The following is an 18259-nucleotide window of genomic DNA, read 5'->3' on the forward strand; positions in this document are numbered from 1 at the left end:
CCTCAAGCTGCTCCTTTTCTTTTCACACACACACACACAGAGGAATATATCTGATGCATCAGTACATGTTTCTGGTTTCCAATAACATGTTGTTGGGTGAGACTGAAGAGGGTTGCTTCCCAGTGGCATGTTATCAGTAAACAGCAGCGTATATTGGGGTATAAGATGAAGCATGCATACAAGGTGGAAAATATAACTTGGATATGGGAACAAACCCAGAATTACCCCAGAATTCTTAACTTTTTGATTTTTTAAAAGAGGGACAGGAATAATTTAGTCAAATCCATAACGTGTTTAAATAGATGCCTCAAAATATCAGTTAGGGGAGAACGGAAAGGAGCAATGCAACATGACAGAATGTCTCTTCTTGACAACTTGAATTATGGCCCATAATAATCTTTTATTTCTGATCCATCAGTATAAGCAGCTTGCATGTATTTCTAATGCCACAGCATGTGGAAATCTGACAAATAGCAGGTAATGTTTGCCACATACTAGGTATTTTTCTATGAGGTTTTCTAGATTAGCCTTTAATCGTAAAAAGGGGGTTTATTATGCCTTATTGAGAAGGCATGTGAAAGGGAAAGTCTTACCAAATTCCAGCTTCTCATACCCAGTCTAAATATATTATTTATTTAAGAGTTTTCCATTCCACCTCATCGGAGTCGTGTTCAAGGTGGCTTACAGTGATCTACATTGAAAGGCAGACTGCTTGTTGATCATGTGCTAATTTTTCTGGAATTGGCGGATGGGTTTGTTCAGTGCCTTGGCTGTTAACTTGCTAATGGAATCTGATTTTCTAGTGCTGAGGGAACCCATGACCCAAATTACGGAGGAAGTGCGAGATCAGTTGGTTGAAGCCTCTACTGTTACAAGGAAGGCCTATAACACTTACAGGAGGGAAGCTGATCCTGATGACCATTACTCAGCTGGGGATGGAGCACAGTCTGCAACAGATAAGAACAAAGATGATTTGGAGATGAGTCCTGTGATCACGATAATGCAACCCATTCTTCGGTTCTTGCAGCTGCTGTGTGAAAACCACAATCGGGACCTGCAGGTATGCAAGACAGAAACTGCATGCTTGTCTCTGCTTTATTTTTGGCAGACAAGTAGTTATCTCTCGTTCAGCTGAAGGCATTTACTTGGCCCAAACACTAGCTAGTTCATGACCAGAGGTGGACTTTTGTAGCCTGGAACGTCTCTGTTCAATTGCTTCTTCTTTGAGTACAAACTCGTTTGGTTTATTGATACTCTAGCTTTCAGTGCATGAAATTGCCTCCTCTCAAAGGTTGTTCCTAGTTATACTTGGATGCTGTCAGCTGTGGATCCTATAGAAAAATGTTGCACAGTGTTGGACTAGGATCTAGGAGACAGAGGTTCAAACCCCCACTCTTGCTAGCTACCTTGGACAAGTTGCACACTCCTAGCTTAATCAATACCTTACAATGTTGTTGTTGTTGTGAAGATAAATGGAGGAGAGAAGAATGATGTGGGACATTTTGGGTCAACATTTGGGAGGAAGGCAAAGTTTAAATGAAGCAATACATAAAACACCACTGTATGGAGACTACTTATTTGGGATTTGGGCTTGTGGGTTCCTGGCCTTGTCCTGTTACCAAAACTTAATGTACCCAGTAAGGTGTGATGGAACAGGCCTACTTTTGTTTTGCAAACCTTATTCTGCCTTGCCCACCTCGTTTCCTTACTGGTTGCCACCCCCTGGAGGGGTTGCCAAGGCAAAAGCATCTCTCTGGGTAACTCACTGCCACCACTGGTCATTAGATGGGATTTTCCCCCTGAGATGACCAGCCTCCCAGCCTCTAGACTACCCAGTGCTCTGGCTGCAATGGAGTCAGTTAACTGTGCAGTACACTTTCAGGGAAGTAGCTGCTTGCCAAGCCTCCCTACCATGGCTCTGGGATTTCCCCTTGTTCAGGACTAGTGTTTCTGAGACAGAGGATCACTACATGGATCAGAGAAGCACTGCCAGCTTCAAAGTTAGAAAGGATGTATTAAAGGAACAATGTTTAAAAACATACTTTCACCACAGCACAGATTTAAGCAAAAGAAACCAAAAGAAGTTGGGTGAAATGCAACCTTCTGTCCCTCTACTATATGATGTTAGAAATAGAGCAGGCACCTTATTTAAGAAGTTATAAGTTCCTATTGCATAATCAATGTTCACCTGACCAACCATGTGGTCCAAGGTGGCTGCTCACCTCTACTCTAATCAGAGCAACCTCCTTCTTCAATGGTCAGCAGGCAAAAGACCTTCCCCTGGTTCCAGGAGTTAAAATCACCTGGGGCATTCTGGAAAGAAACCGCCCTTCTCTCCCCCCTCCCCTCCAGATAACTGCTTCCTGGCTAGGCCAATTTGCATTCAAATAGGGATGAATAAGTGGGCTAATGTCACTCCTCCCCTCTCCCAAAATTTAGAGGGGAAAAACTGCTTCCCATGGGATGTTTTGAAATAGCCTATGGGCAGGCGGGCGGGACATACTGGGTATGTCACATACTCCCAGAATCTGTCTGTTTCCTTTAAAATCTGCAATGATCAGTTGGTTCAGACCACGTTTACAGTGTGCTAAGTAAATATGAAAGGCATTATCTGGGCTTTCAGAAGTCTTAGGTTAAGTTTTTATGTACTGGAGCAGAAGAGCTGGCACTGGCAGTTGTCCCCCACTTCAGGTAGCCCCCCTGAATTCAATGATAGCCCATGCCTTTTCTAGTTTCCTGAGGAGAAATTAATATGTGAATGGATTGCTTTTGAAAATAATCAGTCTCCTATTTATTTAGCATTGTGGTAGATTACAGTGCTAGCCTAGGCCAGGAAAATTCAGTTTCAAACACCTACTTGCCAGGAGTCTCACTTGCTGGTCCGTAGAAAGACATTCCTTCTCAGGCAAACTGTCCTCCCTAAGTTGTGAGGATAAAATTGAGGCCAAGAGAGCCATGTTAACTGCCTCCAGTTTTATGAAGGAAGATTGGGATAGTAATTTAATTTAAGAACTTTCTTTCTTTCTTTCTTTCTTTCTTTCTTTCTTTCTTTCTTTCTTTCGCATTCCCTTCTTTAGAACTTTCTACGCTGCCAAAACAACAAAACTAACTACAACTTAGTGTGTGAGACTCTGCAGTTCCTGGACTGTATTTGTGGAAGCACAACTGGAGGGCTTGGACTTCTTGGTCTATATATCAATGAGAAAAATGTAGCACTGATCAACCAGACGCTGGAAAGTTTGACAGAATACTGCCAGGGACCTTGTCATGAAAACCAGGTAAGGCAATGGATCTAGTGGGGAACATGGCATAGTTCTTGGGGCCTCTGGTGTGCAATCTACAAGTATGACAATGTCAACTCTTGTGCTAGCGAATAGGACTATTGAAAGGGTTGGGATTATTTTATTGGAAGTCCAGAAATGGCTAGTAGATGGCAGAGGCCTTTAATGGGTTACACTAAGTTACCAAGGTTTTTCTGAGAGATCATTCTAGTAGGTGGACATTTCACTTCTTTGAATGTAGCAAGAGAAAAGCTAGAAGGCAATGGAACATACTAGTATAATCTCCTGACAAATGGAAAAGTGATGAGATAAAGGCACCACAAATTAATTGTTTACCTAAATCAGATATAATTGGTTTTGGGCATATTACACAGCTGAAAATAGACATTTTCATGCATGTCCATAGATTGAATGTCACCACATGGGCCACTGTGTCCTCATTGCCTTGCATGGTGAGAATATATTTTTCTGTATCATGTATATATTGCCTTCAGCAATATCATGGTGCTGACTGGTTTTGTTCTCCAGTGAGTAGAAGTGCCTATTGTGAGTTGAAAGGGTGCTTAGAATTCATGCAAATATGCTTTAATATAGTGCTTAATTCTCTAATGGATGTGGTGATTACATTAATTACAGAATAGCTGCAGCCATCAAGGTATTGTGTAGTTAATGATCTGAATTGATAGTTATGGGATGGTGTAGAAGTGCACACTATTACACATGCACACACCCTCTCAGAATTTGTGAAATCCTTCCCCAGATATCCCCAAGACAGCAATTTATGAGAGACTAGAGGCAAAGCCCATTACACCCAGGAATACAATAGGCGCTAGCACATACACCTGCACTGTGACATTTCTGAGTTCTGGCCCTCCTCCCCCCAACCCCCACTCGATCTTGAGATCCAGTGTGGTGAAGTGGTTAAAGAGTAGCAAACTCTAATCTTAAGAGCTGGGTTTGATTCCTGACTCCTTCCCCATATGCAGCCAGCTGGGTTGCCAACTTCCAGGTGGAGTCATGGAAACATTTGGGAAGATGAAAGAGAGACAGGAGAGAGAAAAGGCAGTGAAAAAAAGATTAAAACAAGGGAGAAGGGAAGAAAAGCATCACTTCTCCTGGAAAAAATACCTGCTTTGGAGGGGCACTGGCTCTCTTACACCCACCCCCATACAGTAGTGTCTACACAGGTCACCACTGCCCTCACCATCTCATTCAACCCCACATCTTCCAAAGGCCAGGCCAGTAAGGTGGTGGGGGAGGGAAATAAAATCTCCTAAAGGCCAAGCTATGTAGAGAAAGCCACGGGGAAGGAGCTGCCTCCCCGCCACCAAACATCTCCCAAAGGCCAGGCTGTTTGAGGAAGGCTATAGGGGATGAGCTGCCTCCTTCCTACCCACCCCATCTCCCAAAGGATATGTTGGACAGATAAGGCTTGGAGGGGCTCCCTCTTCCCATTCGTCCACATCTCCCAAGTGCCAGGCTGGATGCTGGATCCCCCCAATCCCTCTGAGAAGAGGGAAGATGGGGGTGGGGGGAGAGTGCTTTGATGACCAGCTGCAGGGCCATGGGGAGGGGTTGTGAGCCCAGGTCCTGTTAGCGAGGACTCCTCAGAGGAAAAGTATTTCCAGGAGCTCCTTGAGCCTCAGTTGGATGAGATTTCTGACCAGCAGGAGGAAATGGAGGTGCAGACAAACCAGGGCTTAGATTCCAAAGTTGTTGCAGGAGTTCCTCATTCCTCTGACCAGCCTCCAGCTGCAGCTCCCTACCTTCTCAGCACACCTGAGTCAATTAAGCAATGCCAGCTATGTGCTGGAAGCAAATTCCAGTCTAAAACACATCATACCATATTAGCAATACAGTTCCTGACTGCAGAAGACTGTGAGTCGTCACAGAGTGAGGATTGAGAACCTGCTGACAGCCGATATTAACTTGAGACTGGAAGGTCTGGGTTGTGGAACTGCCCCTTCTGTTGATGTCTTTGGACTGCATGAAAGAACCTTTGACACCCTGGACTGAGTTAGACATTCATTGCATTCTGTCTGTCCCTTGGTATTCTTTTTGTTTTGTTTTTTTGAAATACTGATTCTCTCTTCCTTCCTGAGTCAGCTCATCCATGTTTCTTTCCAGCAGAGACCTGAAACCTGAGACCAGTAGAGGAGGCAAAGGAAGCAGCTAGCTTCCCTCCCTTCCCTGGGGGAGATGGAGGATGGGAAAAGGCTAAGGATGGGGCAATTAAGGAGCAGCAGGGTCTTTTAGAGAGGCTGGCAGCTCTTCCAAGAAGAGGAACAGGAGAACAGATAAGCCCCATGATTGGCCCGAATGCAATTTGAACTTATTGGCTCTCATTGAGGCAGTGCTCTCTCCCTATCTGCATGTAATTTGAACTGATTGGCCCTCATTGGGGCAGTGTTCTCTCCCTATTGGTGACACTCACCCAGGGAGGGCCAATCAGACAGGGAGCGTAATCAGATAGGGAGTGCACTCAAGTTGAGCTTTATTATGTTTAGTGATAGTGATCAGCCTGGCAGTCCTGGTTTTGCAAGGACTCCACTCCAGGAATTAGCACTGATAGCTTTTTAATAGCAATTTGTCAAGTGCTTCATCTTCTCCCTAGACATGTCAAATGTTCTCTCCTCCTTATACTCTCTGCTGGTTTGGGACAAGCCTGAGGATATGGAGACACTGGCTTCTGTGGAATTTCTTTTCCTGGAAGACAAAGGAATGTGGTCATAACTGGAAAACATTCTCACTTCCTGATACTTCCATCCTTGGGTGTGCTGCTGGACCCAGCTGTTCAGGTGGAGTTTCCATCATCTGGGAGCCCAATTCCAAAGAAGAGGTGGCAAGTGACACGATCACACCTGTACCCTCTGGGGAACAGTCTGTTATTTGGGCAAAAATTCTGTTTTACTGTAGAGTTTTGCCAAAAAAACAAGCAATTCCCAGAGGTTGATGACATGATATCACTTCATATGTCGCTATGGTGATGTGCCTAAGGCCTTTCAATCCTGGTATGTCTTCCTCCCACTCCCCACCAGTTGCAAGGAGGGACTTGGGAATCCTAATTACAACTGGACTTATCATCTGTAGCTGAAATCATAGTAAATTACTTGAAAGTCCAATTGACCACAGAAGGGGAAAGAGTCAGAAATACACCCCTTCCTAACCATTATGTACACCTGTCTCTAGCAACCAGTATAATACTCCCCCATGGGTTGGTTTGGCAAGAGAGAGGACTTCAGTTTCCCCTTCTGCTATTCTGATCCATTCTCCTTTATCAAGTATTATATCCTTGAATTAGCCATGGCATTCCTGGATAGGGATCTTTATTGCATCCTGGAAGCCAGAGGGGAAACTAGAATCACAGAGTTGGAAGTTATCTCCATGGTCATCTAGTCCAACACACCGCACAATCCAGCTACTTGCCCATCCACAGTGAACCCAGTTTCATACCCCAGTGATCCCCCTACCAAAAATCTCCAGAATCCAGCCTGTGAGTACCATCCCACAGAAGAAGGCACCAGAAAAGCAGCTAAAGAACTGTTCCTCATGAAACACTCTTGATAGCTTCATAATTCACTCAGGCTAATAAGTACTGACTTGGGTAGGGCAATGCCATTTTCTACTCCAGGGACTTCCAGGGCCAACATAGTTTGACACACACAAAATCTCTCTTTCTCTCTGTGCATGTCTCTCTCTAAACACTTTGACCCTTTACAAAAGGATATGATTTTTTCAGTTACTCCTAAAATTTGTGTGGGGGTGTTATTAATGCTCCTCCTATGATTAAGCCTTGTTTCAGTTTTGAATATAGAAAAGTGCTGAGATGAGCAGCCTTTTTTGCTCAGTATTTCCTGCATTGTTCTATTTTTCTAAAAATCTAAAATCAAACGATTATAAAATACTAATGGATTGGCCAACAATTATCTGGCATATCTGTTTGAACGAATAAATTATTGCCTTGTTTATATGTGCAGAAGCAATTGCAGACGAAATAAAACAAAACCAGCCTGCCTTCTCTGCCTGAATTTAATATTTTAAAACAAAATCAAGAAGCAGAATGCCAGGCATTTAAAAACTGTGCTTATTCATTTTTTATTTATAAGAATAAAATGCAAATTAATATATTGACCTTGACAAAGAAAATGGGTGGCAACGATGAGCGTTTTGGATTGTTTTATAACTGGGAACAATTGTCTTCCTGTCTGTGTGTGTGCTCAAGTGCAAACACATACACAGAAAACTAAAAGCCATTTAGTTGTTTAAAGAGCAATTAACTCGCAGAGAACAAAGGAAAAATAACATTCAATAAACTGTCCACAAAACAATGCAAGATGTTATCCTTGAGAATGAAATAGGTTTGACCATTGTACATGGAGACACTAAGTATTATTTGAAAGGACCCTATAGAGTTTCCTTGCCCACTTTATAATTTGAGTCATTCAGCAGTGGTTTCATACCTGATATTCAACTGAGGGGCACTCCCAGATAGTAAATCTGAATGTTTCTCTGCCTGAACTGCTTGTTGTTTGGCTTGTTTGTTATATATACAGAACTGCATTGCTACTCATGAGTCCAACGGTATTGATATAATTACGGCACTAATTCTTAATGACATCAATCCTCTGGGGAAGAAGAGGATGGATCTTGTATTAGAACTGAAAGTAAGTGGCTACCTAGTGACAAGTATGGGCACAGTCATAGTGGCGGTTCAGAGGGCTTTGGTCCAGAGATTCAATAGAGATGGGAGGGGATCAGCTGGGCTTGAAAAATTTGGATAGAAGCAGGTGGTGTCATATCACTAGTGCTGAGGGGGTGTTTAATCATATGAAACATTAAAGTAATGTTATGTACTTTCTCCTCTTCTTCATTTGTGAGCTAAATTTTGAAATTGGACAAAAATTAAGAACATGATTTTGACTGAGTTAATGACATATGGACTGCAGAAAAAGGGGGAACACCTGATATGTGGGGAGCAGTCTCCTAGCCTCTCAACTTTTTTCTGCAGGCTCTTTGACCCAGCCTGGTTTAAAAGGACTGCAGATGAAAGAAGGAAAAAGCTGATAGGTAGGGAGCAGCTTCCCTACCTCTCAGTAGTTTCCCCGATTTTTCCCCTGTTCCTGAAAATATCCAGGATTTTGTCTCCAATTTTCCTGAAGAATCCTGGATACTTTTGGAATGGCAGAAAATATGGATAAGATATTTGGGGGGTATCCAAATTTACACCCCTAGTTGGGGACCCTTTCCTCTGAGGATAGTCTGAAGAGTCTGGAACCTTTCAGTGTAGAAAACAAAGAGGATGTGATAGAAGTTTATAAAATTATGCTTGGGATGAGGAGAGTAGATAAAGAGAGCTTTTTCTCCCCTTCCCTTAGTACTAGATCTCAGGGGCACACAGTGAAGTTTATGGGCAGTAACTTCAGGACTGACTAAATAAGATACTTATTAATTCATGGAGTAATTAAACGATGGAATTCAATGCCAGTGGATGTATGGATGACTGTGAGTACAGATGGCTTTGAAATGAAATTGGACAGATTTATGTACAATAGGCCCATCAATGGCTATTAGCCATGATGAGTAAAGGGAACCTTCATATACAAAGTCAGAATATCTTTAGGTACCTGTTCTAGGAGGCAACAATAGAGGAGACTCATGGAGACTCAAGGTGGATTACATCTGAAAACAATGTACTAAGAACAGTATAGTACCTATAATCAATAATTACCCTACAGTAGAAAATGTTGCTCTTGTGGGAATGTCTCTTCTTCTTCCTGCTTTATAATGCATTTGTTCATGAACTGTTTTCCCTTCGCTCCCATCAGAATAATGCCTCTAAGTTACTTTTGGCAATAATGGAAAGCAGACATGATAGTGAGAATGCAGAAAGAATCCTCTATAATATGAGACCCAAAGAACTGGTAAGTTTCCATGCATGTGTCCAAAATCAATAGAGTAACAATTAACTTGGCAACATTAAACTGTCAGACTGCTAATTGGGTGACTAAGATCATATTGTTGGACATCTTGTAAACTTTGTTCTTTCGTGAATTGAGCTATTCAATGCCAACTGCAAATCGGAAGCACTTTTGATAATTTAGTCAGTTATAAATTCTGAATAATGGCACTGAGCTTTTTTTGACCTCCAAGCATAAGATGGTCTGTGTACTGTTGCAGTTAGCTTTTTGGAAGAAATTACGGGTTCTGTTAGCATGTGAAAGCAAGAAATGTTGGATGGGGTGTCAAACACAAGGCCCAGGGGCTGGAACTGACCCATTCAGGACTCTTGTATGTCCTAAGAGCAACTGGTGTGAGGGAGGGAACAGGAGGCTGCCTGATGGGATGAGTGGGCTAGGTCCAATCTGCTTATGGTTTCAGTAGGGCTGCAGCAGCCAAGCAGAACCCCTTTGCTTAGCTAACAGCCTCACTGGTAAGTTTGGAACCTCTGCAACCACCTTCATACCAGAGTTGGCTTCCAAGGTGAGGTTGCACAGCTCTCCAGCTGCTGTCTTTTATTGTTTATTTATGTAATTTATATACCGCCCTATCCAGCGAATTGGCTCAGGGCGGTGCACATTGTATTGCATTGACAGATTAAACAATTCACTAAAATTAATTTTAAAAATCTAAAATAGATAAAATTTAAAATTTAATATAGCATCTAAAGTAAAAAAATCAAACAGCAGCATCAACTATCTTGATTTATCTTCAGTTCTTCCAGAGATAGAGCATGGTCAGGGGGCATCTTTTTGATAGGAAGGGCCTGGAAGATGTTGCAACTTCACTGGCCTCAACCAAATGCCTTGCAGAAGAGCTCCATCTTGCAGGCCCTGTGGAACTGCACTAGTTCCAGCAGGACCTGGATATGTTTCAGGGGCTCATTCCACCAGTTGGGGCCAGGGATCACCTGCTGGTTGGTATTAGTAGAGTGAAGCACTCTTGGGGGGGGGGGGTGTAGTTAGAGAGGTGATCTCTCAGATACACAGGACCTGGGCCATGGATGGCCTTATGGATAAGTACCAGAACCTTTAGCTTGATCCAGAATTCAGCTGCAAGCCAGTGCAGCTGTCGGAGCACAGATTGAATGTGTGCCCTCCAAGGTGTACTCATAAGGGTCCTGTTGGCTGCATTCTGTAGTTTTCAGAGTGGGTAGGCCTGCATGGAGCAAGTTATAGAAGTGCAGTCTAGAGGTGACTGTCTCATGGATGTCTAGGTGTTCCGGGGCTAAGTAGGGTGCCAGTAGCTTGGCTTGGCATAGGTGGAAAAACATCAGCTGCTCTACTCGTGAGACCTGGGTCTCCATGGATAAGGAGGCATTGAAGATCATGAAGGATATAAAGTTTATATCTCTGGTACCTGGCATTACATCTTATGGGATGCATAGCCTGGTCCCACAAAGTCATATTTCTGTCAGATATGAGTTTGACACCTTTCGACTAGCAAGAGCATGTTTTGTTCTCAAAGTCAGCAGGGAAGGGGAAAATGTGGTTTCTAATGAAAAAATAAAGGACCATCTTGAAAGCAGAGCTGCTTTGTAATAAGCATCATTGGTTACAGGAGATTGAGAAATAAATGCTGAGCAGTGGGCTGTTCTTTTTTCTTCTGACAAATAAACCAAAGTCAGGTGGGGGGCTGTTGTGAGATCTCAGTGGCTCCAAAAGCCCTGGGGTATTGTGGCTGGCCAGAATAGCCATCCCCCCTGCCAGAATCTCTAAAGATTAGATAGCAGAGGGGAAGGGGAGCTTCTGTTGCTCCATGGAAGATCTCCCTGGTCACTTCATTGGCTTCACACAGAGCAATGTTAAGAACACTTTCCTTGGTTTAAGCCCTGTTGAATAGGCTTGCTGAGAATAGGGCTGGTAACGTATTAACAACAGGCAAAAGTGGATTATTTCAAGTAACTGACCAAGTCTTAAGATATAACCAAATACATTTAAAATAGAGACCAAGTGTGATATAGCAGTTGGAGTGTCAGATTAGGACTACAAACACCTGAAATAAAATCTGTACTCTGCCACTGAGTCCACAAGTGAGTTACTGTCTCAGCCTTCTCTTGGTGACATGGCCATGATTCAGCTGCTTTGCAGGTCTAGTCTCAGGTTCAGTGCCTGCCCCCCCAAAGTCAAAAAGGATCAAGTAATAAGGAATATAGAAGACCTCTCCCTGACCTCCTGGAGAGCTGCTCCCAATCAGCAGGCAATGCTGACCTTGATAAGCCAATGGTCTGATTTATTGTAAGTCATGGTGACTTTTTCCCGGCATTGTTGTGTGATCTCTTGAGAGTTCCTATGGGATAGAACTCAAAGAAATGAATTTAATAGTCTCTAAGAGCTCTTTCGCAGTCCATGTTAAAAGATGGCCAAACAGAAGCCTGGAATTCCAAAGTGCAGGCTAAAAGTTTACCAACTCAACACATTGTGCCTGTTTATGTCAACAGTTGGAGACAAGACAATGATGCAATGTATCATCCAGCAACAATAGGGTGAACTGAGGATAAAGCTTTGTTTTGGCTTTTATTCTCCTGAGTCAAGTGCTTCCTAATGTAGGCCGAGTTTGGCAGCAAATGCCAACTTCTATTTAAAAAAAAAAATCAGGCTTGAACCAGGTCACTGTTTCAAAGGGAAGGGGGTATCAGTGTGAAATTCCTCGAAATGAGTTTCCATTCCCAGAACGCCTGTGATGCTATGAAAATACCGTCTTCTGATGACTGTATACTTCTGCCTTTGTTTTGGCTTCACGTCTCAGTCCCGGTATTTTCCAGTTTCGATCTGTGTATTTCTTTTCCCCAGGTAGAGGTGATCAAGAAGGCTTATCTACAAGGAGAGGTTGAGTTTGAGGATGGAGAGAATGGGGAAGATCTTGCTGCATCCCCCAGAAATGTGGGGCACAATATCTACATATTAGCCCATCAGGTATGATTGAGTTTATAAAAGAGCCGGGGTGCAGGTGATGTTAGTCTGGTATCCATGGTTATTCAAGCCTACGATTTATGTCTCTCTCCTAATGCTTGGTCGTAAAAATATAAAGGATTTTTTTTGTCTTGTTCTTTTATTTGGTGGCTAGTTCTGAAAGTTTTGTTATGAGTTTATGTTTGTGTGTCATCCGCTGTGGACTTTCCAAAGTTCATGAGGAAGTTTCATATTTTTTAGGATTAATGGGGACAGTCAGTTTTATACAACCTTTCAGTACTCCCCCTGTATTCACAAGAAATCCATTACATGTCTTCTGTTGGTCCTGAGTTCTTCTTGAAGGTCAGTGTCCAAACAGGGCAAGAGATGTGGAAAGGTGTTACCAGATAAGTGTGTGTTTTTTTTTAGTGTATCCTTGTACCCTAATGTAATTCACAGCTAGGACTCTTATTTTAGTAATGCTTTGGAAAGGGGAGAAATATGGTCTGATTTCTTCAAACTGGCCAAGCAGAGAGAATTCAAGAATATGCACCTTGAATAGATCTTTAGTAAGTCATATGTGAGAAAAATTGGCTTTGTAAAAACCCTCTTTTTAAGACATAGGCTCCCATTTGCTGTCCCACCTGATCAAGTCGTCTGGTCTGAAGTAAATCAAGACTGCTACTTTTTAAGCTCCGTTTCGTTTGTTTTCTAAAGGAGTCACATGTCCATTTATTTCAGCTGGCTCGTCATAACAAAGAATTGCAGAACATGTTGAAGCCTGGAGGTCAAGTAGAAGGAGATGAAGCTTTGGAATTCTATGCCAAGCACACAGCACAGATTGAGGTAGAAGCCATGGTGAAATGTGGTGATCTGAAACCGCTAAACCAGTTCTTTCTGAAGTTTAAGATATTATAATGAAATAACCCAAATTTTGTGATATTGGAAATCCAGGCTCTAAATGCCCCTGATAATAAAGCAAGTCAGTAATGAAAATCATGAAAAGCTTCCAGTAATCTAAATCAGGGGTAGTCAACCTGTGGTCCTCCAGATGTTCGTGGACTACAATTCCCATGAGCCTCTGCCAGCGGTTTCTGGCAGGGGCTCATGGGAATTGTAGTCCATGAACATCTGGAGGACCACAGGTTGACTACCCCTGATCTAAATGACATTTTGGTGCATGAAGAGGTATCATGTTTCAAACAAACAAACAAGCTACAAGTTAAATGAAGTCCTCTTTCTCTAGATTGTTCGGTCAGATCGTACTATGGAGCAAATAGTCTTCCCCGTGCCCAGTATATGTGAATTCCTCACCAAGGAATCAAAACTACGGATCTACTACACTACAGAAAGGGACGAGCAAGGCAGCAAAATAAATGACTTCTTCTTGAGATCAGAAGACCTATTCAATGAAATGAACTGGCAAAAGAAGCTGAGAGGTAAGCTGGTTTTCTAGAAAATATAAAAAAATTTTCTCAGGGTGGGATGCAAGTAACTTGAACATCTCATAGGGTTTTATTTTGTTATTTGAATCCAAGATTAGGAACACAGAAATGTAATTTCTGTAATTTAAATGTTTCCAGAAAGGCTTGGATTAAACACTGACTGCACCTGTTGTCTGTTCCCAACTTTGCGTTTCCTAATTTACCTTTTAAAAACAGACATAGGGAAGCAACCAAAACATCATGCAGGGGGCCGTATTTGTAGCATGAGTAGAGTGTTAATCTGAGATGGCCAAAATGTTCCCTGGATTCTTGTATTGCACACAGTACTCATGGTTACAAAAACTTTCATACAAGGTCATTTTTGGATCCTTTCCAATCAGTTTCAGGACTGGTCATGATATTGGTGGATGATCTGTGCTAGGAGATGGACTCTGGAAGTGTAACTCTATTGATTCTCCTGATCCTCAGCGGCTTTTGTTACTATCAATCATGGTCTCCTTCTAGACCACCTTTCCAGGCCAGAACTGGGAAGCAACTTTTTGCATGTTAGGAAGGCTTCACATGGTGCAGAATGCTGCAGCCAGGATGTTAACTGGAGTAAGATGCGGGGAGCATATCACTCCAATCTTGTCCCATATACATGGAGTCCCAATTTGTCCTTCTCATCTAGGTTTTTAAAATATTGCCTGTATTTTTTTTAAAGACCTCTAGCTTTTAAGAGAATGCACTCCAAGCAAGGCTTTTCCTAAAGCATCTTCTTAAATCATTTTTTCTCCCTGCCCTTTTCCAGCCTTAGAATGTACATGAAAATGGGAGGGGGGGGCGCAGCACAGACAGGCATGGCAGCAGCATGGCTACCCACCCCCTTGTCCATGGCAAGGGCATTTCATATTGGCAAGCTAATCACACAAGGTCAAAATACGTTAAGTACGATGGGATCCAGCTGGCTTGTTCCGGCCTTGTAACTAACTTTTGCTTTTGTGGTACTTGTAAACAGAGAGGTGCATAGAAAGCTAGTTTGTGGGCTTTGGTCTAAAGGAGAGTCATAAATGCCTTGAACTTATAGACTCTTAAAGAGCAATTATATGGAAAAATAAACCTAGTATAGAAAAGGTAATAAAGTTTTTACTGCATCTGATAGTGTGTTTCTAGGAAAAGTTGGCAATATACTAGCTTTTGGGCATTTATTTCCTTGTTAAAAGTATATGGTATCATTGCACCTCTTGTAAACATTCTCTTTTTTTGCAGCTCAGCCTATTTTGTACTGGTGCTCACGCAACATGTCCTTCTGGAGCAGCATTTCGTTTAATCTTGCAGTCCTCATGAATCTACTTGTAGCATTTTTTTATCCATTTAAAGGAATCAAAGGAGGTAACTACTGTTTTAAGATTATGAACTGTATATCAAAGCATTGGGAGGGGCTAAATTAAACATCTGTTTAACTTTGGGGACTTTTATAGATCATATTGTTTGGTTCCCCCCACTTCTTGAGCCTTGTAGAGCATCGTTTCCATTGGTTGGGAGAGCCATGAAGACTTCTATGTAATACCCGTTTTGGTTACAAACATGTAAACAAGGGACAAATGAAGCAGACACTCTGATGGCAGGCTGCAAAATTGCTGGTCTTGCCTCTGACTCCAGACTTCCTCACCAGTTGATTTCTATCCTGTTCACAGCTGTCATTCTCCAAGTTCAAATTAATTTATTTCTCAGAGACTTTCATGCTTGGTGGATAGTACTGTCAAGCAGCAGCCAATTTATGACAGCCCCACAGGGTTTTCAAGGCAAAGAGATGTTCAAAGGTGGTTTGCCATTACCTTCCTCTGTGCAGCAACCCTGGACATTTTCAATGGTTTCCCATCCAAGACCTAACCATGGTCAACCCTACTTAGCTCCCGAGATCTGACGAGACTAGGTTAATCTGGGCTATCCAGGTCAGGACACTTTCATGGTTGGGGGAAGCTAAAAATGTACACTAGTAAGTGTGAAATATGTAGCTGCTTTTGACCGACCTTAGTGACATGCTAAGCCTGGCTTTAGACCTGCCAGAAACTTCACAGACTGGCCTCTGGAGCATCACAAGGTTCAAGAAAGAGCCAGAGCTGATATGATACTGGGAGATGCTTGAGCTCATTCCCTGCTTTATTTTATTTTTACTTTAAATTGTAGCCTGTCTCACTTCTGATTTGGATCAGGATGGCAGGGAGAGCTGTCTTCTTCCACCCTCATAAGCCCTGTTCGCATGCCTTGGCCACTATTTTTTTTAAAGCTTATTTAACCATATGCAAATCCAATTCAGACTACGGTGTGAATTGGATTTGCATATGGTTAAATAAATTTAAAAAATAGTGGCAGATACATCACCGTCCCTGGGTTCAAGGAGACTGGGGGTGGGGCAGGTGTGGAGGAAGAAGAGGCAGAGAAGATTTGCTATCATCACTGCCTTCCCTTGACAGATGGCTGATCCAATTGTTGTTAGAATTTGATGAATTCCAACTTCCTTTGTTTCAATACAAGTTTCTAACTTTCATTATTACTGCAGGTTGGAAAGGTAATAAGCAAACCCCCCCCCCCAAATAATTGCTGATGATTTTATAATTCTTTGAATTACTGGCCATCGGCAAATGGGCTGCCCCACGTACCTGAGACTTAATATATCTGGGTGGGTAATGAGAAATAGCCCCATGTGCTCATAGAGCCACCAGCCCTACAAAAGCTATTACTGCAGGCATTATTCCTATCCGTATATCAAAGTTTTTCAAGATTGATCTTTTTTGAAATGTTATAATGGCCCGTGGAGAGGCTTTCCAGATGTAGAAAGTGGAATGACTGCACACACCCTGCAATAAAAATCTTGTTTGATAAAGACTCTTGGAAGGGAGGGACGGAGACTATGTCCAGTCTCAAAACACTTGTTATTTTGAATTAGGCCCAAATGAGACAGTGTTCCTAGCTAAGTTTTTATGATATTTTACAGAAGATGTATTTTTACCTGATGCTTGCTTATGATATCTAACCTGTCTCTAAAAACAGAAAAAGGAACACTAGAAGTACCAAAGTGGTACAATTATTCAAACACCCATTGGCTATGTGTGCCAATAACATTTGTATTAATTAAAGTGCACATAAGGGACTATACTTAGCCATTTGTCAGATTGAAAATCGTAATGTCTAGACAGGCAGGTGAGTAAGCCATATTGTGCAATGATAACAAAAAATAGATTCCGGTGGGTAGCTGTGTCGTGTCTGCCCTGAGTTCCCAAAGATGGGGTGCACTATAAACCCCATAAATAAATGGGAGCTTTCGGTGTTCCGCAGGGCCTGCAAAACAGAGCTCCTCCGCCAGGTTTATGGTTGAGGCCAGTGTGGCAAGAAGATTTGGTTGGGCTCCCTCTGATGCTAAGCGGGGTTAAGTGATATTAAGCCTTCTGTCATCTATGCTCCCTCTTCCCACTCCTCTGTGCAGATGTTATTGGTGGTGGGTTAGGATGTTGAATATCACCATGTCTTTTTGGGATATTGATTCTGTGTTTGGTTTTTATGTCCTACCTAGAGTGTTTGAATGGGGTTTTATGGGAGGGGGGGGTCTGGGAGTGGCATGTAATAAGTCTAAATAATAAATAAAATATCTGAAAAAGTGTATTTGCATACAAAAGCTTATATATCTTGAATAAAACTTTGCTGGTCTTAAGGGTGATGCTGGACTTGAGTTTTGTTCAACAGAAATTAGTGTTTATATAGGAAATGTTTAAGATGGTTGCACCAAGTAGGTAAGAAATGCAAGTGAGCCAGGCCATGGTTTGGATCCCCTGGATATGTTCCAGGTGCACTAGACATTCTCTACTGTGGAGCCACCCTACCTTCCCCTCTAAAATGTCTGTTTGTAGAAGACCAGAGGTATTCCATGAACCCTTGTACAAACAGAAGTGCTAGTAGAAAAGGAAGCACACATCATGATATGGGCTATCTTGCATGCATGGAATTCCTCCATAGGATCCAAGCCTGGATTTTAAAAGCTGGTAAAAGGAAACCTCAAGGTAGGAGTGGACTGAGGTCTTGTTGATCAATGAGCTGACATCTTCTATGGAATCCAGCTCTCACATGAAGCTGCCTTATACCAATCCAGACTTTTTGGCCATCAAGGTCAGTGTTGTCAACACAGACTTAGCAGTGGCTCTCCAGAGTCTCATAGAACTATAGAGTTGGAAGGGTCCATACAGACCTAGTCCAACCCCCTGCTCAATGCAGGATAAGCCTAAAGCACCCAGGCTTAAGTATCTGTCTGGCCGCTGCTTGAAGGCTGCCAGCGAGGGGGAACTTGCTACCACCTTAGGCAACCCATTCCACCGCTGAACTCCTCAAATTGTGAAAAAAAATTCCTGATATCTGCGTGACCTTTAAAATACTTAAAGACAGCAATCATGTCCCCTCTCAACCTCCTCTTCTCCAGGCTGAACATTCCCAAGTCCCTCAGCCTTTCCTAATAGGGCTTGGTCCCCAGGCCCAGATCATCCTCGTTGCTCTCCTCTGCACCCTCTCAATTTAGTCCACATCCTTTTTGAAGTGAGGCCTCCAGGACTGCACATAGTACTCCAGGTGAAGTCTGACCAATGTGGAATACAGCAGGACTATGAGAACTCAGGCT

The 18259-nt window shown here is 42.5% G+C and overlaps 1 protein-coding gene across 8 annotated transcripts in view; it reads left to right on the top strand.

The window, feature by feature from the left end:
- Window positions 1-18259, top strand: part of ITPR1 (inositol 1,4,5-trisphosphate receptor type 1) — a 264215-nt gene that overhangs the window by 210481 nt on the left and 35475 nt on the right. For all 8 annotated transcript variants that reach the window (XM_077325238.1, XM_077325242.1, XM_077325240.1 and 5 more), the window contains 8 exons: window positions 804-1060; window positions 3078-3278; window positions 7835-7945; window positions 9107-9202; window positions 12071-12193; window positions 12911-13015; window positions 13416-13608; window positions 14863-14985. In XM_077325238.1, coding sequence (XP_077181353.1) covers window positions 804-1060; window positions 3078-3278; window positions 7835-7945; window positions 9107-9202; window positions 12071-12193; window positions 12911-13015; window positions 13416-13608; window positions 14863-14985 — 1209 coding nt within the window. The remainder of the gene's footprint in view (window positions 1-803; window positions 1061-3077; window positions 3279-7834; window positions 7946-9106; window positions 9203-12070; window positions 12194-12910; window positions 13016-13415; window positions 13609-14862; window positions 14986-18259) is intronic.

This window comes from Paroedura picta, chromosome 3, assembly GCF_049243985.1.
Source record: "Paroedura picta isolate Pp20150507F chromosome 3, Ppicta_v3.0, whole genome shotgun sequence".
NCBI lineage: Eukaryota > Metazoa > Chordata > Lepidosauria > Squamata > Gekkonidae > Paroedura > Paroedura picta.